This window comes from Perissodus microlepis, chromosome 7, assembly GCF_051167445.1.
Source record: "Perissodus microlepis isolate ML-2025 ecotype Zambia chromosome 7, ASM5116744v1, whole genome shotgun sequence".
Taxonomy (NCBI): domain Eukaryota; kingdom Metazoa; phylum Chordata; class Actinopteri; order Cichliformes; family Cichlidae; genus Perissodus; species Perissodus microlepis.
Genome location: NC_140467.1, coordinates 13,023,748 through 13,044,259, shown reverse-complemented (window position 1 = coordinate 13,044,259; position 20,512 = coordinate 13,023,748). Strand labels below are relative to the sequence as shown.

General features: G+C 40.5%; 3 protein-coding genes across 6 annotated transcripts; 2 read left to right on the top strand and 1 right to left on the bottom strand.

Annotated features, from left to right (window-relative positions):
- Nucleotides 1–6,327: 6,327 nt before the first annotated feature.
- On the top strand, nt 6,328–8,352 carry snapc5 (small nuclear RNA activating complex, polypeptide 5). The gene is made up of 4 exons (XM_084933531.1): nt 6,328–6,491; nt 6,920–7,041; nt 7,128–7,208; nt 7,723–8,352. The coding sequence occupies exons 2-4, from the start codon at nt 6,952–6,954 to the stop codon at nt 7,915–7,917; spliced, it is 366 nt and encodes a 121-aa protein (XP_084789657.1). The 5' UTR covers nt 6,328–6,491; nt 6,920–6,951; the 3' UTR covers nt 7,918–8,352.
- Nucleotides 8,353–8,470: 118 nt separating this feature from the next.
- Nucleotides 8,471–13,291, top strand: lctlb (lactase-like b). Of its 3 annotated transcripts, XM_084933527.1 has the most exons (14): nt 8,471–9,584; nt 9,702–9,862; nt 9,955–10,042; nt 10,133–10,242; nt 10,330–10,458; nt 10,561–10,656; nt 10,753–10,807; nt 10,888–11,049; nt 11,126–11,403; nt 11,485–11,611; nt 11,721–11,920; nt 12,047–12,110; nt 12,965–13,009; nt 13,176–13,291. In XM_084933527.1, the coding sequence occupies exons 1-14, from the start codon at nt 9,458–9,460 to the stop codon at nt 13,289–13,291; spliced, it is 1,758 nt and encodes a 585-aa protein (XP_084789653.1). In that variant the 5' UTR covers nt 8,471–9,457. The 3 variants fall into 3 exon arrangements, with proteins under 3 accessions (XP_084789653.1, XP_084789654.1, XP_084789655.1); XM_084933528.1 differs by lacking the exon at nt 12,965–13,009; XM_084933529.1 differs by lacking the exons at nt 12,965–13,009; nt 13,176–13,291 and adding an exon at nt 12,413–12,584.
- Nucleotides 13,292–13,345: 54 nt separating this feature from the next.
- zwilch (zwilch kinetochore protein) lies at nt 13,346–20,414 on the bottom strand. Of its 2 annotated transcripts, none has more exons than XM_084933525.1 (18): nt 20,178–20,414; nt 20,061–20,103; nt 19,883–19,975; nt 17,310–17,452; nt 17,007–17,197; nt 16,804–16,883; nt 16,568–16,723; nt 16,303–16,374; nt 16,124–16,217; nt 15,979–16,031; nt 15,787–15,892; nt 15,627–15,706; nt 15,346–15,502; nt 15,218–15,246; nt 15,004–15,140; nt 14,787–14,882; nt 13,913–14,028; nt 13,346–13,825 (listed from the first exon to the last, which is right to left on the bottom strand). In XM_084933525.1, the coding sequence occupies exons 1-18, from the start codon at nt 20,273–20,275 to the stop codon at nt 13,737–13,739; spliced, it is 1,833 nt and encodes a 610-aa protein (XP_084789651.1). In that variant the 5' UTR covers nt 20,276–20,414; the 3' UTR covers nt 13,346–13,736. The 2 variants fall into 2 exon arrangements, with proteins under 2 accessions (XP_084789651.1, XP_084789652.1); XM_084933526.1 differs by having other exon boundaries at nt 15,787–15,889; nt 20,178–20,413.
- Between the last annotated feature and the right edge of the window lie 98 nt (nt 20,415–20,512).

Below are 20,512 nucleotides of genomic sequence, written 5' to 3'. Positions count from 1 at the left end.
AATCTAGTAAAACAAGACTAAAGTGGAGAGCTTGAGGAGGAAATCAGGATTCCAGAAATCAGAAGTCTTTTACCTGTCACATGATATTTCCATGAAGAATGTGAAGAATGCCTAAACCTCTAGTTAATATTTGCTTTATATGCAATGATAAAAACAGCTTGGTTTGTCATTCGTACAAAAAGAATGAACCCTGGGGAACACACTCTGACCCCAAAAGAAACCAGGCAAACATTTAACTTGAATATGACACAAGTCCAACACAGGCAAATATTATTAAACTGTTACCTAGCGGGTGCTATGTAATGATTGCACAGCCAGTCTTAGGGCAGTAATCTAAACTTGTGTTGTCATTTGACCTTTGTCCTTGGCGTCAGCGTGTCAGCCATCCCATTGCCCAGTGCAGTAGTAAGTCTTATTTTATAAGCTTGTCATTTTTCTCTCCGGGTTTGTGGCAAGTGAGGTCAAAAGGATTTGTTTATTTTTACCCTACTCCAAAACATCGTTCACCACATCTGTAGCCAGGCAATGGGATATTTTAGATTGAAAAGGCTCATCAAAAAGAGAAAAATGAGCCTTTAGACTTACAAATAATGAATCACTATGAAAAGAAAAAGCGACAGCAGAAAAGAAAAAAGAAACACAATGGATTTCCTTCTGGCTGGTCTGACATTACAAGGATGTTTAACTTAAAGTATCAAGGGAGGTTAACTACTCAGACCAATACACAAAGCTCAGGAGACAAGAGAGTGAGCAAGAAAGAAAGGGGTGGGCTGGGAAGGGAAAATGTAATTAATCATACTACAGTCTGTGGGTCTGGTGGAGGTGTTCTTGAGTTCTGGGGTTTTTTGTCGGTCTCAAGAGAAAGGCTAGTGGAACAGGAATGCTGTGTACGGGTGGTCAATTAGTTTAAAATTTTCAGCTGTGACAGAAGCATTCTCCTAAGCCCTGGTCCCAAGCTCCCTCCCACCATCCCCGAACAAAACCACATCATCAGGGCCTAAACCTCATGTCCTGATCTGAGGAATTCCCTGGGCTGCAGCATAAAGAGGCGCAATCCATTTAGTCCCAACCTAAATCAACAGCCTTTTACTGTGGTTATTTTGGACTGCTTTATGTCCAGGATCTGGCAGCACTTTCAACCTCTTTTCAGTTCCACACGTCCAGCAAAACTCTGAGAACCAGACCTCCAGAACTGCTTTTTCACTTCCCTGGTGTCACAGTGTGTTGCACATCTTTTCCAATTTGATTGGCTGCCGTTCCACTTTTCTGGAAAGATGAGATTAACCATAAAAGCACAACAAACACCTCACATTGGGCTGACATCAATCCTGATTATGGAGCAAATATGCTTTCCAGAGACTGTCGAGAATAGAGGACTGACTATCTCCTGGAACTTCAGTGCTTCGGATAATAAAACGCTGACTGCAACAACGATCAAGTTTCCCAGCAGGACAAGGGAGTAGAGCTTGGCCTTTACTACACTTGCATGACAAATGAAGACAGCATTATAGCTGCAGAGGGCACCCAAATATACACTTACACACACACGTACACATGCGAGTGTTGATAGACAAAAAACACACAGTGGCTCATACCGCACTGTTGCGGTTAATCTAGAGATTAACAGTATTATCAATCATTCTCTCTGATTCAGTGACAGGCATGCCCACTGGGAGGTAGTTGACACAGTCTGAAAGGTTTCATAAAGAACTTAGGCAAATCTCCATTTTATTCTCCACGCTCACTAACATGCTGCTGCTTATTACTGTGATGATATTACATAAAATATGAAGAAATGTTTTCTTCTGAATGCACAGACTACACCTCTGTAGGCATTTTGTTTTGTTTTTTTAAGCTTAGTAATGTGTATTTGTGAAACATGGATCTCTATCAGTACACTTATTCACCATCAAAGCATGCATCCATGTCTTTCAGACTCTGCTTATGTGCACAAGATTGTGCAGATTACAGCGAAAGCACTTTAATAGATTTGTCCCACTGTTTGTGCATGCCACTTTGCATGAATATGTGTGTGGGAGTTCAGAACAGGAAATGTTAAGGTTTAGCTAGTTCCTTGGAAACAAAGGCTCCAGCAGATACGCAAGCCCTTTCTTTTTATAGGCACGCTGGGCTCATGTCTGCGTCGCCGTTGGGCTGAAGAGGAAACGTCTCAGAGCTACAACCCCCACCTTTCCCTCCATCTTCTATAGATTACTGCAATACATTACAGTCAAGCAACTTTATTACATAAAAGCAATTAAGAGTAAAGCTTTGGTAGACTTGTTCCTGGACCAGTACCAAATGACAGACAATGCAATCCACGGTTTTGGGCGTATTCCAATATTCACACTGCCATGCTATTTAGTATGCAAGAAAAATGTGTCCCAATACATATTAGGTCAAAAACACCACAATGCCATACGTACATCTTTTTAGCCATGTCGTGGCACAATGTTTAGACAAAGTAGCACAGCAGTGCATATATTGTGAGAGGAGGTGCAGATAAAAAGTAAAAAATAAAATTTTGTGATTTGGAGCGTGGGGCTGGTGCTGCTTAGCTGTGATTCTACAGTGACTCACCAACCCCATCAGCTTCCCATACCTTTCACTGCTCTCTTACAATCAGTAAATAAGTAAATAAGACACCCCCCACACACACACACACCACCACCACCACCAGTTCTGTTCCTGCATTGCATGTTAGCTTCTGCCATTAAAAACCTGAGAAAAGGGTGGTGTTTTTTGAACTAACTACATCAAGTTCTATTCATTCCCAGCCCAGATTAATCAATCCGCACTGTGTTTCCCAGACTATTAATAAGGCCTTGAATCTGACAATAAAAGAAGAAAAAAAACACCAACAGATTTCAAATAATGGAGTGTTCCTGCTTGCTAAAAGCCTTATAAACCTTGATCTCCCAGCTCAACATTTCTTGATCTTCACTCCTGATTGCAAAAAACAAAACCCTGAAATGGCCCACATGATAGAGGACCAGTAAGGAGTGCTCATTTCAGGGAACTGGCATATACCTTCTCTATTTCACTCCCCCAGTTGAAAATTGAGTCATAATTTCCTGGTGGCACTGTTCAAAGGTCACCTCCCCTCATCTTTCTTTCTAAGTTTCCCGCCCCTTTTCCTCCTCTCCCTTTTCGAGGGCCCCCTCTTCCAAAATGCCCAGTGCTGCATTCCACAGACAGTGGGAGCACCTTCAAACGCTGCATAGGCATAGCAGACCACCACTGGCAGCGGCATGCATGGAGTCTGAGCCCCAGCCTCAGCTGCCACCAATGCCTCAGCACTAGGACCCAAGCCCTGCCAAGAAGCGCTTTGACTGGGGAGAAATTGCAATGTAGCTGCAATACGGTCTGTGTGATGACAAGGAGAAAACAACTGTCTCTCTCAAGGAGCAGAGTGATAACTGTCCAGCATTAGCCACCTCAGAGTTGATGAAACCTGCTCCAAGTAAAATTCTCATGCCACAGCAGGGCGTCTTGCGCGTGTGCTGGGAGGCTGGCAGCTGCAATATTGGGGCACACACCTCAGAGCACCTATTCATATGACCCCCAAATCCCCGAGGTCACAACTGCGCTGACATGGAGCTCCAATTTCTGCCTCCCAAAGCTTCCCATGTGCTTGGCTCATAAAACAATAATGTTCTTGTACATGGCCTCATACAAACACAGCACATGTACAATACTGTCAATTAATCCGTTAGCTGGCCAACACAAGATTAATGAAACAGAACCTTTTAACTTATTTCAGTGCAAAGACCTGAGAGCTTTCATGTCTTTGAAGATTCTGGTTATATAGTGTTTTTAATCCATTTCTTTAAAAAAAAGAAAAAAAGAAAGAGAGATGAGATATTAGTGTTTTATTTTACTTTTGGAAATTTTGAATGCAATGAAGCTGCAGGATGCAATCATTGCATTTTAGTTGCAATGGTAAAATAATTCCACAGCTCTTGTTAATGTTTTTAGAAAAGCACAGTACAGATCTGTACTCGTCAGTCACTTTGTTAGACACGCCTGTTCAACTGCTTGTTAATATAAATATCTATTCAGCCAATGGCTGCAACTTTAGGCTTGTAGACATGGTCAAAACAACCTGCTTAACTACAAATCAAGCATCAGAATGGGGAAGACTGCTTGTAGCTAATAGGAAGGCAAGACTAACTCATCTAAGTTATGGAAAAGAGCATCTCCATATGAACAACATGTTGAACCATAATCAGATTTGACGCAAAGAACATAAAAGCACGTGTGGCAAGCAAGTGTGGGGATTATTTGTTGTTGCTGACCACATCTATCGCTTTATGACCAACATCACAGGAAGTTCACTGTATTCAAATGGTCTCCAAACTCACTATCTCAGCCCAATAGATCAGCAGTCCCCAACCCCCGGGCCTCGGACCAGTACCAGTCCGTGAGTCGTTTGGTACCGGGCCGCGAGAGTTGAGGCTCAGGTGTGAAATGTATAGTTTTCAGGGTTTTTAATCGGTTTTCAGCGTTATTTTGTTATCGTTTTTATCGTTTACTCGGTTTTCCTTGGTCTTTTCACGTGTGTTATGAATAAATTTTCTTTTTTTCGGTACCGGTACTAGTTTTATTTTGTTGTATTTATCTGCGACACCTTAAAGGCCGGTCCATGAAAATGTTGTCGGGCATAAACCGGTCCGTGGCGCAAAAAAGGTTGGGGACCGCTGCAATAGAGCACATCATGGATGTGCATACGATAACGCTGCAGCATTTTGGTGCATATTAACATGAAAACAACAAGGTGTAACAATGTATTGAAATGTTTCCAGCACCTTGTTATATCTAAGCCACAAAGATTTAAGCTGGTTCTTCAGGCAAAAGGAAGTCCATTCTGGTACTTGCAAGGTGTACCTAATAAAGTGGCAATTGGGTATATATTGCTAGAGAGAAGCTCCCAGAGCCAAATGACCCTCTCACCGTAGGAGTCGACGGTTCAGGTTTTTCCTTTAATGTGTCACTCTGTGTATATTATATATATTGCGTGTGACTACACAGTGAGTTCACCCATCCTTTCTTACCATGGTGATGTTATCCAGCTACAACCCTGATTCCTGATTCCTAAGAAGAAAAAACTGTTGAACTAATGGCAAAAACTAGCAAAGTTTTAATATATGAAGGATAATTAGGAAATTCTTAATTTTCCTGTTTTCACGTGTGTGAACAGAGAGGTACTGTATGTCTTCTGCTTTTGGCTGAGCTCCATATTGGTGCCTGTGCTGTGATTATCAACACACACATCTGGATGGACTTAGAAAGAAATCCTATAAAGACCCTAATGGGCTCTTCAAACATTTCTGAAGACTGATTAAGAGCCGTTTCAGATCTTGTTCACATCAGTGAGCTCCATCTGCAATTTATTGTGTTTTCACTGAATTCGTCATCTACTTTTCTTGCTCCCTTTCAGTGTACTGGAGTTTGTTTTGTTTGTTTGTTTGTTTGCAGATAATGTGCTGCATCGCTGAATATTTTCTTATATGGCAGTTTTAGATAAACATACAGGAGTGCTCCGTCTCTGTCAACCTCAGCATACATGGTGATCCTATGTACTCTGTGGCATAGCAGGGATTTTAAGTGCCCAGCTTCTGGCTTCATGCAAAATTTCTTACAGCATGTTAGCAAACTCTTTGTTATTAAAACGTCACTCACCTTACTTAAGGTGACATTACAGACAAATTTACAGCAAGCAGCAATAGGCCTCACTTCTTCCCCTTAAAGGCTTGTTTGTCTCCCACTAGCATGACCTTTGTGTTTTATAAGGGGAACTAACACCGTGGGCTACATTTGTTACATATTAGGCTTCCTGGCGCTGTAAAGTTGACACCGACCACTTCAACTGGTGTACCAAAGAATTTCATTGATACTGTTTAATTAATGAAGTCAGCTGATAACCAGGTGCTGTAACCACTGCTGCGGTTTGTTAACAGGAGTTTATACAGTCGCTGTTACAAAAACAGCTAGCTTTTCTTACCGTCTTAAACCTTCATTTTCTTCTAAGCAGATTGGTCACTGGGGTTTCTGGAAGCAAAAAGGACAAGGCTGCAGTTGCTGCCACTTTACCGCAAGATGTCACCATGTGCAACACTTCGTGAAATTGTAATACTGGCTTTTAAGGGGAAGAAATACAAATAGAGTATCAAAAATAACAACATCAAACGGAATCTAGTTAATTAGCAAAAACAAGAAAAGCGTGAAATTACAGATGGGTATTGCTGCTTCTAGTAAAGCCGTGACAGTCTTATTTGACAACTGTATTGTCCGACAGGACGTGAAGGCACATTAAACCCGGACATGACAGCACAGGAACCAAAGTTTGGCTAGTAGCGGTAGCCGTAGCTGTAGCACAACATCTCTGCTGCTGTTCCTATCCTAAATAAGAAGCTTCAGGAGGCACTTTATCCTGTGTTTCAATAATTTTGGCGTTGGTATGGAGTTGTAGGCTGAATTTATAAACGGAGGTAATTGTCTTAAAATTGTTTTTGTTACTCACCTGGGGACATAAACTGTTTATTATGTGGGATACACGCTTTGCCTCCAAAGTGGTCTTTGTAGCGGCTAGCTAGGAATAACAAAATCATGTTACAAAATTTCCAGAAACAGTGTGTTGTTGCGGACATTAAATACCGATCTGTTAATAACTGGCTGCGATTAATGCATTGTTGTAGTCTACTATAAGATTGATATTTTGACCAGCTAATACTACCTGCTGAGTTGTTAAGTATATTGAATATAGTGGTATTAAATGTTAAAAGATGAGACAGAAAATGCCAAACGTGTTGGAGATCCGCAATAGAATTAGTACAGTAAACTCAAGGTACCGGAGAGCGAATAATCAAATGAAAAAAGCTTTGTAAAGCATCCTTGTGCTGTCTGGTTTCTCTCTCAGTATTGAGGAATGGTCTGACTGCAGCAGCAAATATGCTTAGCCGTCTGCAGGAGTTAAAGAAGGAAGAGGAGACTCTTCTCAAAATCAAAGTCATGCTACAGGACCAACTGAACAGGTTAAAGGTCAGTGCAGGCTGCAAAATACAAGCATGCTGGAATATGTGTACATACCTGTAGTTTATGTCCTGTGTGCTTCTTCTGCATTTCAGTTTGAAGAGGGGGCCCTGAAGTCTATTATTAATGCTCAAACGGAAGAAGGAACCTCTCAACGCTTATCGCCCGAACCTGAGGTAGATCTCTGCACCAGGAAAGGACACAACACTGGAGACTATTACAATCGGTCATTTGCATTCATATACAAGACCAAATAACCGTGTTTCTCTAGCAGTAATTTGCTTAAGGGGAGCACAGTCATTTAGTCAGAGTGCATCTAACTTTTTTTATCAGTAGTTTATATTTAGAGAGGTACTATATGTGTCTTGGGATATTTGTCCTTTTTGTTTTAATTCAGTAATTCAGAGGCTGCAGAGTGGGATTCCCTGAAACATAAACTTGTTGCTTCTGCACGTGATTATGATTGATTTCATGGTTAAAGTGAGCAATTGATGATATTGTCTCAAGAGATTGCACCATCAGCCAGACAGACTCACACTGACCCAATCTCTTCTTTGCTTATTTTTCCCCCCACCCCCAGACTTTTGCACAAAAGTGTTGTATGATGTCTGTGTCTGGTTATGAGAACTGGTTGTAAAGTTTTCACCTTTCAACATCAATTCTTTTCTTTTTTGTTGTTGAATGTTTCAGGTTGAGGTTAATCTGGATGATGAAAGTGAGATTAATCGAACCAAACTCCTCTTGAATGCTGCGGCAGATTATGATATGGAAGAAGAAGAAGAAGAGGAGGAGGATGAGGAGGAGGAGGAAGATGAGGAGGGGGATGAGGATGACAACGAACTCGGATTTTTGCCTGAGGAGGATGAGGAGGAAGAAGATTACTGAGATCCATCAGTGTTAGTATTTACACCACTGAAGAAGAACATGAACAGATGCCTGTTGTTTGTTCACCTGTTTTGTATTATCACTGAAGACGTTTTATTTATTTGGGTGGAGTAAGTAGCAGTGTAACAATGTCCGGTGCTAGCAATATCTCCTCCTTTGCTGGATTTAAGGCACGTCACCAGGATTTCACACCATGTTAGTCATATGTCAAACTTTGTGGGAAATCTGCTGCTGAAATGCTTTGAGGCAGTGTTATGAGAAACTCTTGGCTTTCTAAACATATTGTGTATTTTCGGAGAATGAAAGCATCAACCCACTTTGAGAATTAGAAGGTCTGATGTTGAGATGTGTCTGTTGATGAAAATGTATGGCTGGGCCATATAAGGAGATAGTATGTCTGTATTATGTAAGCACAAAATAAATGTTTTGCATACATTTTCACCAGCCTGTTTTTTACAGTGTACACTTCAAGATAATATCTGTGTTCACTTCGTGTCCTAACCTGACCCGGGCAAATGGGTAGTGCAGTGCAAACACTTTCCACGAGAAAACCATTCAGCATTTTCTAAACAGTTAAAACAATACAGCGAGCCTCACAATAAGGCCAGCTTTCATCCTGACAGCAGGGACAGCTCTGGAGAAGGGTGGTGCTACAACAGGGAATGTATAATAGAGATTGCACAAATAACAGTTGTCTACAGGGTCTGCTAGTCCAGGAGAGAGCTGCCATTCACCCCAAAGTCACTGCGCAGACCTGCTGCAAATGCCTTGTTCGTAAGGTTAACAGGTAACAAATGGGGAAAAATACTGCAAGGATCATTTTTCTTTTAAAGAAAAGTGTGTGTGTGGGGGGGGGGGCAGCAGAGATGTGAACATAGGCAGAAGTGTGTAGAATTAGTATGCAGGCACATTACATTTTTAGGCTGTATTTATGCTTTGCCATATTTCTTTTTTCAATTTTTCATGCTTACAGTGCAGTATCTTCTGTTTTTCTATGATGCTCTTGAACACCTGGAAATTATTTGCAAAGATAACTGAGTTAAATTTGCAAACAAAAGAAATAGCAGCAATTGTAAGGTCCTCTTACATTTGCCTGTTTGTGAGGAAAAGTTCATCCATTGTTGTGTGATTGTGCACTGTAAATATATCAACCTCACCAACATTAGCTTTGCTTACAGAGGTGAAACCGTAGTTTGAATGGGATCTGTCTGCCTCAGCAAGATGAGCTCACAGACCATTGAGTCTGAAAAGCTCCATTTGGCTTTGCATTATGGACGTGGGACCCCCCACAGTCCAGCACATTGGATGCTTCCAGACAACTTGGTGATAGTTTATTGTTATTATACCAATTTTACACAGGTTTTATTAGAAAGGTTTGCAAGCATGTGTGCATTTTGGCTTGAATATGACATGTTTACTCCAGACCACGCTTCTTTTTGTCATTAAGCATGGGTGCTGAATGCTTCTCATCTGTATTTAGGTGGTAGTGAGCGACTGAAGCAGAGTGAGACACGAACTGTGCTGCAGGCTCAAAAGTACCATGCTGCCCCGCTGTGCAGTCGGTGTGTGCCATGTGCTTATGTTGGTGCTGTGTGTGTCTGCGGCTGAGGACTTCGACTGGACAAAGAACCACCACGGCTCCTTCTATTATGGCACTTTTCCAGCTGGTACACACAGTTCGTTTTGTTCAGTGGGGTTACATTTGATTCATTTTGTATTTAGTGCCATTAGTCCTCCTAAACTGTGATCGTGTAACCCAGATCTGCTAACGTTTTGTTTTTCAGGATTTTCGTGGGGTGCCGGAGGTTCAGCCTATCAAACAGAAGGAGCCTGGGACAAAGATGGAAAAGGACTGAGCATCTGGGACGTGTTCAGTCATAAGAAAGGCAAGATCCAACAAAATGACACTGGGGATTTCTCCTGTGAAGGCTACTACAAAGTCAAGGTAGGGCGATCAGGTTTGGTGTGTCTGAGGTGTAAGGAGAGGAGGGTTTGTAGTTAGGACACCAAGTAATCCAGTGTATGCCTTTTGTGCAGGATGATATTTCTCTGATGAAGGAGCTGAGGCTTAACCACTATCGTTTCTCTATCTCATGGCCTCGACTCCTTCCCACTGGCATAAAATGTGGGTAACTGATGTTAAACCTTTTGATGAAATAAACTGGCAGAATGTGGTTTTATTTAAAAGTAATCCATGTTAAAACACTCTTTCCAGCTGACCATGTAAATGAAAAGGGAATACAGTACTACGATCACCTGATCAACCACCTACTGGAGAACAAAATCACTCCGATTGTTACTTTGTATCACTGGGATCTTCCACAGGTTTGTAACCAAAATACAGAGAACCCTCAACTTTGTTCTTAATAACTTTTTAAACAATATGTTTCTTTTTTTGGTTTGTTTTTATAGGTCTTGCAAGAGAAATATGGTGGATGGCAAAATATAAGCATGGTCAATTATTTCAATGAATTTGCTAACCTGTGCTTTGAGAGATTTGGCGACCGAGTCAAGTACTGGATCACTTTCAACAATCCATGGGTACATTTACAAGAAATATTTATACAACAAATACATGCACAAGTTTAACTCACGTCAGCATTAAAAGTATTGTATTTATGCACATTTATGCACATGTACCAGTCTGTAGCTGTTGAAGGTTATGAGACGGGGGAACACGCTCCTGGACTGAGGCTGAGGGGAACGGGAGCATACAGAGCTGCACATCATATCATTAAGGTATAAGACGTCACTTTTATTCAATTACAGTATAAAAACTACACAGTAATTAATAAAGACTTTAAAGTGAAATGTGAAAAAATACTTTTTTCATAGGCACATGCTAAAGTTTGGCACACGTATGACACACAGTGGAGGGGGAAGCAAAAAGGTAAAGAAAATGAAAGTCAGCGTTTACCACTAAAAAGATTACATTTTCTAAGTGCTGAGAGCTCCTGTTTAAATCCGTAGGTCTGGTTGGCATCTCTCTGTCGGGGGAATGGGGAGAACCGGTGGATATCAGCAACCAGAAAGACATTGAAGCAGCTGAGAGATATGTCCAGTTCCACCTGGGATGGTTTGCCACACCGATTTTTCATGGCGACTACCCTCAAGTGATGAAAGACTTCATAGGTATGTTAAACTGTAAATGCTCCTAAATTAGTGTTATTTATATAACAGGAATTAAATAATTGCTATTTGTGTGCAGGGAGAAAGAGTGTCCAGCAGGGCCTTGGGACGTCTCGACTGCCCACATTTTCCCCTCAAGAGAAGAGCTACATAAAGGGGACCTGTGACTTCCTTGGCATTGGTCATTTCACCACCCGCTACATCACCCAAAAAAACAACCCATCGGGCCGTAGCAGCAGCAACTACTTTAGTGACCGTGACCTGGCTGAGCTGGTTGACCCAAGATGGCCTGACCCTGGTTCAGAGTGGCTCTATGCCGTGCCCTGGGGTTTTAGACGTCTGCTCAATTTTGTCAAGGTTACTCATTGATATTTGTGCTACATACTCTTTACTTAAAAACCCCCCAAAAAACCTCATATTGATTTCATCCTCATCTAGACTCAGTATGGGAACCCAATGATTTATGTGACTGCAAATGGAGTCTCTGAGAAGATGTTATGCACAGAGCTTTGTGATGAATGGAGGATAGTGTACTATAAAGACTACATCAATGAGATGCTTAAAGGTGAATGAGCTCACATGTATTGAACAAAAAATGCAAAAATGTGCCCACTGTCTTAAATTCAAATTACTTTTTTGTAGTTATCAAGCTCTTTGATCTCTTTGTCACCCAGCTATCAAAGACGGAGTCAATGTGAAGGGCTACACTGCATGGTCGCTGCTGGACAAATTTGAGTGGGATGAAGGTTTCTCTGAGAGATTTGGCTTGTACTATGTGGACTTCAGGAACAAAAACAAGCCTCGCTATCCCAAAGCTTCTGTTCAGTTTTACAAACGCATTATCAGCTCCAATGGATTTCCCAATCAAAGAGAGGTGAGCAGAAAGGACTACAAAGCCCTGCCAGTCTGAGGGGTTTTTCATTACATGGTTTATTCTGTACTGTGCCCCAAAATGCAACAAGTCTCTGATTATATTTGACTGTCTTGTGAACCTCCACAGGTTGAAAACTGGAGGCGAAAGGCGGTTGAGACGTGCTCTTCCAGCAATCAGCTTCTAGCTGCAGGTCAGTTCGTCTGTAACATCATTGACCATGTTCCTCACTATATAGGGTTGAACAACTAGCAGGGGTAAACAAATAAAGATTCTTGCCAAAATATGGAAAAAACAGCAAACAAACAAACAAAAAAATGTCCTAAAAATTTGAACACTATAACAACAATGAAAATAATAAATCTGTTTCTTTTCTTCAGCCATCTCAGAACATGCACGGACAAATCGTTTTAAGAAGAATAGTTGAAATTTAAAAATTGATTAGTAGAATCTGTTACAGGCGATCTGAGATATCTTCTTTGTTTGCCCCTCCAGCTAGAAGAAAATCCCAGGAACATGCAGAAATGCCAAAGGTTTGGCCAGTGCATGATGAAGTTTAGAACTTGAGGGTACATGCTTCCTATTTCTAACAATGTGATTTCTTTTTTCTCTTTTGTCGCTTTGCAATTGTGTTTACAATTCTGACTAACAAGCTCCTGCGTTTAACGCCTGCCATTAAACACAAGCTTTTGCTCCTTTTAAAAGAATTCAATTAGCTTTTTTAACAAAAACTCGCAAACAGGCATAAAGCAAAGCGGTGCACTTCAGCCCACGGGGTATTTCACAAAGCAGAGATTAAAAATGTAACTGGGTAATGTAATAGCACCAATAAAGTCAGTGATATATCTGAGCTGAAATCAAAATTTCAAACATAAGCCTCAGCTGCTTGCTGATGGCTTGTAATATTAAGTCATTTTCAGAATACTGCTTTTAATAGTCATCTGGTAAAAACACTGCTTTCTGAAATATTCCCTTGTAGCTGCATGCAGTTCTCAAAGGGTTAAAGTGCCATTAATCAACTCTGAGTACTTTCTCTTCTTTTATTAGAGGAACAGCGGAGTACTGCTGCCAATATTCTAAGACTTATACATGGTAAGGAATCCCTATGCTCTCTATGAATTAGACCAAAATTGTGATTCCGGGACAAGTATTAACCCTTTGAATGCTGTGCTTGAGCTTTCGCTTCACTGGCAGTGTTTGGACGATATAACGATGCCCATAAGTTTTTAATGAGTGTGTGTGTGTATGTGCTTTGCAGACCCTTTGACCAGCCACATGGAGATGGTGACCGAGATCGTTGTTCCCACTGTGTGCACACTCTCCATTTTGCTCAGTGCCATCTTCCTCATGTTCCTGCTGCGGAGGCGTAACTAGGAAGGCTTTCGTGTTTATACATCACAAGCATCGGCACACACACATATGCACACATTTAAAATGTAAGTGCATCACTTCTTTATTGGATAACGTGTGAATATAAATACATCATTTGAGCTGAACTGAAAGAACTGGTGATTTTTATCGATTTGATGTGTGTAAAGCGTTTTGCTCTAAAATTACTGGTTTTGCGTAGAAGGAAAAAGGAGTCAGAGTTTCTAATTAAACTGCTACTATAGGATACTGGTATTGCAAAGATGCCAGGTGATCTACTTTCATTTGGATACAGCTAAGTTGTTTGGCAGAATATTTCCTGTCTTTCCTTGAGCAGCAAAATGTGAAAATAAAGATGTGACTGGAAAAAACATATACACACAAAAAACATATACACACACACAAAGGACTGAAATTTGCTGTTGAGGGGTTAGTAGCATGTTTTATAAATTCATGCAAAGTTGACAAGGCTGCAGTACGCCATAGTGGAGAAGAAAGCAGGATCCTCACTGTCCCCATTCACAGTTTCATTTGGATAGTCTAAAAACAAAAGAATAGTTAAAGAAGAACATTGTTATCAGTACTTTACTGGGGTAGTCACTTATATATTCAGTAAATAAAAATCACCTGTTTCAAAGATGACATGATCAACCAGTGGTCTGTCACTAAGATGTAAGGAGGTCCTGACCTCACGAGGACCATGACCACTGGACACCTCAACCCCCCACAGTATTGGGTGCTCCCTGTAGAGCACAAAGATGAACACAGAAAAATTCAATTCTGTGTAAAAAAAAGAAGAAGAAAAGCCTAACATCTACCAATATATCCTTTGACTTTCAATAAATGTTTTATGTGGTTTCTCGCAAGCCGTTGAGATCTCTGTTTTCAACACTCCACATAATAGACTGCCAGAATTCTGCGGGCGTCACATTCAGGTCGACTTTTATGTGCCGTTCAGTCGAGATTGGACTGTGGTGAGGTTTACAGGCCTGACATTTTTGCTTGTTAAGTGTTTTCCCCCACCTTCGTCAGGTCCTTCCTGCATGTAAAGGTTTGCAATACTACATTGACTTTTGAACTAACATCCCAACCGTGTCTCATTCAATTTGAAGTGTCTTGGAAATCTTCAGTTGAACCGTTGTCTTTTGGCACAAAGGAATAATTGGCTCTCTTGGCATTTGTGACAGCTCCTTTAAATCTGTCATGTTTGCACCTCAGCTTGAGGTGAGAGATTTAGATCGATAATATAACCGAAGCATGTTTAGTGTCATCACTGAGTTGCCAAAAGATTGATTGCACTTTGCAGTCTGCTAGCATTATATACTATTAGATGATTGAAAACCCCAACAACAAATTGTTGCATATTTTCACTATCAATATGATTATGTCCACTATAAAAATGTCATATTCACAAACAATAAGGTCAAATATCCCAGTTTCACTTTCAGTTTTTCTTTGGACAGAATAAAGCAGGCAGTAAAAAAAGGCTTGCATTCCTTACTTTTGGTAGAAATGACTGATCAGGGCAGGTTTGATTTGGAGTTTGAACTCGTGCTCTTCATCATAAGGTGATGTTCTGTAGTGCTGCAAACACAATCTATGTGACAGGAAAGGGGAAAACAGGAGAGGGAATTGTTTATTTAAATACCAGTTTAAAAGAAGAAATACTTCTGCACAGTCACATATCACTGGGGCGGAAAAAAAGTCAAAAGATTTACTGCGTGAGAAGAAAGAGACGATCGTAGGGCAAACCAAGGAATGTGCTGCAGGTCACAATTATTTCCAGCAGATGGTGCAGTTTCCTGAGTCGGATCACTTGTTCCTGCAGATCAACCTCCGTGCTGAGGTAAAAACACTGTGGAGGAAATTACTCAGAGTCAGTACTATGCTGACAGACACTTGAAAAGAACTGAGAAACAGTGTAAAGCTTACCAAGTGGTTTAAAGTCGTCAGTTCTTCACCTAAGAAACAAACACAAATTGCAAATGGCCTATCATCCAGAGAGCATAACACAAACACAGAGTCAAAGAAAGAGCTCCAAATGAATAATTAAAGGTTACCAATCAGGTAGTTAATATAGTCTTTTCTCATCTTATCCAGACCCATCTCCAGCAGCATGTTGACAGGCGTGAAGCCTGTAAGAGACACATGTTCGATCTGCTGGTGGTACGACTGCAGAATGAGCTTGCTGAGGGAACTGCTGCTGTCTCTGTGAATCTGGATGATGTGAAACAAAAAAAAACAAAAACAAATTAATAAATGAATTAATAAAATAACAACCGCAACATCCAAACTCATCTAACTCCAAGTTTTCAAAAGCGGAAATGTTTTATGTTGTTACCCAGGGTTTGATGTCACCATATCTTAGAGCGTCAATGACCAACTTCAGGCAGTTTCCAATGTCCTGATATGAAGTCACACCTGCAATACAAAGTTTTTTTCTGTCTGTTTGTAAAATGCTAAAATCCATCCCAGTTTCCTGAATGGAAGGCCTAACTCACTTTTTCTCATCCGAACCCAAAGCTGCTCCACAAAATCCAAATCTCCTCTTTCCAGGAACGAGTTGAAAATGGGAGTTTCTGTCTCAGACTTCAGCTTCGAGGTCTTCTGAAAAAGATGGAGAGGAAAAAACCCCAAGACTCTAGCAGATATATTGTGAAATTAATGTTTTAGTGAAAATGGCTCCATCCTACCTCAGGCGTTCTTGCAGCCTGATCCTGCAGTGTTTTTGCAGTGTTCTGTAGCTCTGAAAGAAGAATTAAAAATGAAAAAATAATCATAAGTACCAGGTAGCATTACATCAGATTTACAATGTATTGATTCAGCAGTGCTTCATGCCTTCTAGGTAAGCCTTGGTCAGATTTACAGGCGATGTGCTTTCCAGCGGTTCCATCCATTCAGTCTCACCAGTTCTCAAACCATCAGCGAGAGTCTGAAATAACAGGATTCAGATATATTTAGTTATTTATGTGGATGCTGGTAGTTGCTGTCATTTTAGATTACAGTGGGAGACAAACCTGTAGAAACTCCAGCTCCCTATACATCTCAAACATGGGACTTCTCATGTCTCCACTGGCAATTTTGATATTCTGCATAAAAAAAGATAAACACATTAAAAAAATCAGTCTGTGTAGAACTGTTCAGCTTCATCTGCTGGTACTACTTCCAGATACATGTTTTCCTTTTCTATTCATAATAGCATATTAATTAAATAGACATATGAAAAGTAAGCTTTTTAAGGGAAAGAAGGGATTATTATAAGAGGTCATTATTGCTGCTCACTAATGTTGCTGTAGAGGACAAGGGTGGGGTCTCAAGAATACTCTCCACATGGCTCCATTTGAAATCCACAGTCACGCTGCTCTGAGACTCAATGGTGGTGTTTTCAACAACAGTGGAACCAAACAGGCTGAACCTGGCACTGCCTTTAATCCCCACCTAGAAGTATTTATCAGTGTAAGAACACGGGCATTCGTTCATACAGACAGACTTGCAAAAGAGGATGAAAACTGAAATACCGAGGATGGATGATGCAGTTTCTTATGCTCTTGCTTCAGTTCTTCTAAGGTTGTGAGGGATTGTTTGTCTGCAGTTGAACCTAAAAACATTAACATCAGGAAAATAAAAATAAGTGATACAAATACATAAAAATCATCAGCAAATGCACTGATAATGTTTAAAAATGGGTTATTCAAAGAGGAGTGATGTTTCTAAGCAATACCTTTGGAAGTGATGGAATACAGTTTGACACCAGTAACTTTAGTGCCCACGCAGACTGTTTCAGCCCCAAACCAGGTCGTTCCAGCAGGATCAGACATGTCGCATCGCACCCACAAAGGGTATAAAGGAAGGTTTGTGTCCTCAGCTGACATGGTGGCATTTTGAGATAATGTATACCAAGAGAGAAACTGTCTGTACAAAGAAGAAGAAAAAAACTTTGTCAGATGTGGTTGATTAAATATGCACATCTTACCAGCGCGTATTTCTTTTGCAATTAAATTTTAAACATCTTAGCACTAATCACCTTGCTTTCATGACTGAAAGTGGCTGCGGTCCCATTTCAGTTTGAAGTACGTGGGCACTGTCGTTAGCATTATCAGCATCACCATCAGAAAGGTTTGAAGCTTCAGTCATTTGTTCGTCGCCTGGATCGCTTATTTTTGAAACCTTAGTGAAATCAGAGCACAATTCAATGGTGAGCGACGAGGAGGAGACTGGTTAGTCATCTAAGCATACATTCAGTGTTTTAATATTCCTACAATTGGGAATTTTGGAAACACTACTGGCCCAGTTTCAGCTTGAAAACTCTGGAACTCAGGTTTTATTCTGGATGGAAAGACTTTTTGAGATCATGGAGTGAATGTGTGTGTGCATCCTTTTTTCCAAAAGTCTCTGCCCATCTAGACTAAAACACAGTCCTGAACCCTGTAACAGTGAAGCAAGCTCTACATGCCCAGTTATCTTTCCATTATCTAAGGGCAGCGTTGACAGCATCTGACCAATTAGAAACATTGATAAGTCTACTGTCAACGGAGTGAGTAAATTTTACAAAGGAAAACAAAACCAGGAAAGCCGGTAAAAAAGAAGAAGAAAGGAACTATGTACGTTAAGAGACTTCTCAGTATCAGTGCTCTATCATTAAGACAAGGGAGAATCTGGTGGACACATCCATTCATTTTCTACTGCTTATCCGGGATTTGGTCACCGGGCAGAAGTCTCACCAGGGAAGCCAAGAGTTCCCTTACACTGGCCACCTCTTCCAAGTCATTCAGGGGTGACACCGAGTTGTTCCCAAGCCATCTGAGAGATATAATCTCTAGGTCTGTCCTGGGGGCTCTTCTCAATAGGACATGCCTAAAACACTTCAGCTAGGAGCCATGGAGAAGGTATCGTAGTCAGATGCCTGAACCACCTCAACTGGCTCATTTCGATATGGAGGAGCAGCCGCTCTACTTTGAACCCCTCTCAATTGACTGAGCTCTTCACTCCATCTTTAAGGAAGAGGCCAGCCACCCTTCAAAGGAAATTCATTTCTGCCATTTGTATAAGAAACCTCATTCTTTTGTTCTCTAAATGTGGTGGATTGCAAATGTTATTTCATGAAATGAATTTTTCGAAGGGTGTAAGAGATTCTTTTTAGCTGCAGCCCACGTGGTGTTTAACAGTCTGAGAGTAGGAATACATAAAAAAATAGAATTCAAATGTAACAAATACAAAGAGGTGCCCAGTTTTGGAATTGTATATTAATCCTTACTGAACAATAATTTTCTTTTCAAACTGGTTGCAGCAAACAAGGGAACAAAATAAATAAAATCAAGAAGTAAGGTTTTACCTATGAATACATATTTCTGTCTGATGCTCATCAGGAAAAGACAAATACTTTAGACACTATTAAAAAACTGTAAATAACTTCTACTATCCACACACAAAGGTCCAAGGGAACTTGCAGGAATCCTGACACCTTTTCCCAGAGAACTGATTAGGACGGGGCAGCTGTGGCTCAGGAGGTACAGAAGGTTGTCAACTATTTAGAAGGTCGGTAGTTCCCGGTTTCTCCAACTATTGAACCTCGAGCTGCCCCCATTCATCTCTGTAACTCTGTAACATGTAACTTCTGTTGGTGCTGTACTACTGGAAACTGAATTTCCTGAAAGAACCCACATGAGGGATTAATAAAGTTTCATCTAATCAAATCTAATCTAATCTAAGAATGTTAGTCAAGGCACTTTTATGAATGTGTGCGTGATTGGGTGAATGAAACTTGTAGTACAAAGTGCGATGAACACTCAGTTAGAGCAGAAAAGTGGATATAAGGATCAGTCCATTTACCACTGGTCACTATGTGGTGATCTTTAATCTCAAATGTAATCTGCTCCAGGGAAAGTTACAGGATGTAGATAGGGACAGATCTTTTGGCAGAACAATCCTGTAAAGTCTGGCAAGACAAAACCAGTCTACGCTTTGTTCTTTAGAAAGGAGAGAAATGGGTTAATGTAAGAAAATGGAAAGTAATAAGTTTAGACTGCAAGTGAAGACAGTATTGTTCAACAGGAGGCAAGGTGTGGAGCGAGGGGCATCTTGAGATATGTGAGGTGAAGGTGTGGGGTGCTTACGTTTCCCCTGGAGAGTAATAAAGAAATTCCTATAAAAGAGTCCAATTAGTCTCAAGCTTGTTTTCTGATAGAAATCACCATGAGGTCTGCAGGATAAGTTGCCATGGTAATGCACCCTGTAAAGACGTGAACCATCTTTCTCATGCCCTGAAGTTATATGAATAAGCACAAATCATTCTTTGCAGTACAGGCCTTTGGAGATTTCAAATTAAAAGCAGGTCCACAGCTTTTTACAAAAGGCCTAAAAGGCCTTGAGATGTATTAGTAGTTTGGATGCTAGAGATAAACAAAGTAAAATGTTTTACAACAAAAGTCAGAGCCAGTCAACAGTTATTCCTGTATGTTGTGTCGCTATAAACACAACTAGGTAAAAATATTCCTAAAAGAGTAAAGTAAAAAAGTAGAATCTTACAAAGTAAAATTTTATTATTGGGTCTACATATTTTCGATATGGTAAATGAGTCCAAGGACTGACATTACTCACAGCTTTTTCACAGACGAAGACTGTCTGGTTCCCACAATACATATTCACCGCAGGGATTCCGTCTCCGTTCATCTTCACTATTTGGACCTCCTCCTGAAGCCCAAAAGATATCAACATTACTGTAACAGCGACGGATGCATTGACTCACGACAGCTTACTTAAGAATGCATGAATTTACCTCACATATATACGGATCACTGCTTTCCGCATCCTGAAGAGAGCTGCAATCAACACGACAGAAATTAACTTTGTTTCACTCATCATTCTGAGGGTTAACTATGCATCCAAAACTCACCGAAGAATCGTGAAAAACTCTTTAGCCCTAGATATAATCTTCGAGCACATCGCCAAATTATGGTCTGTGTATCCTGTTACAGAAGGAAGGATGTACATAAAACATACGAAAGTGGCTAAACGAGTTTAAAGTTAACAAATCCGTTGTTGATATTTTGACAGTCGCGCGCTCGAAAAGCAGAGGGTGACGACATGGGGTCATAGGTGAACACACACTTCCCTCATAAAATAAATAAAATAATGAGATATAAAATAGATTGAAAATGTATCAGAAATACGAATATACAAGAAATTTTTTAATAAAATAAAAAAAATATTTGATTAAAAATAACGAGG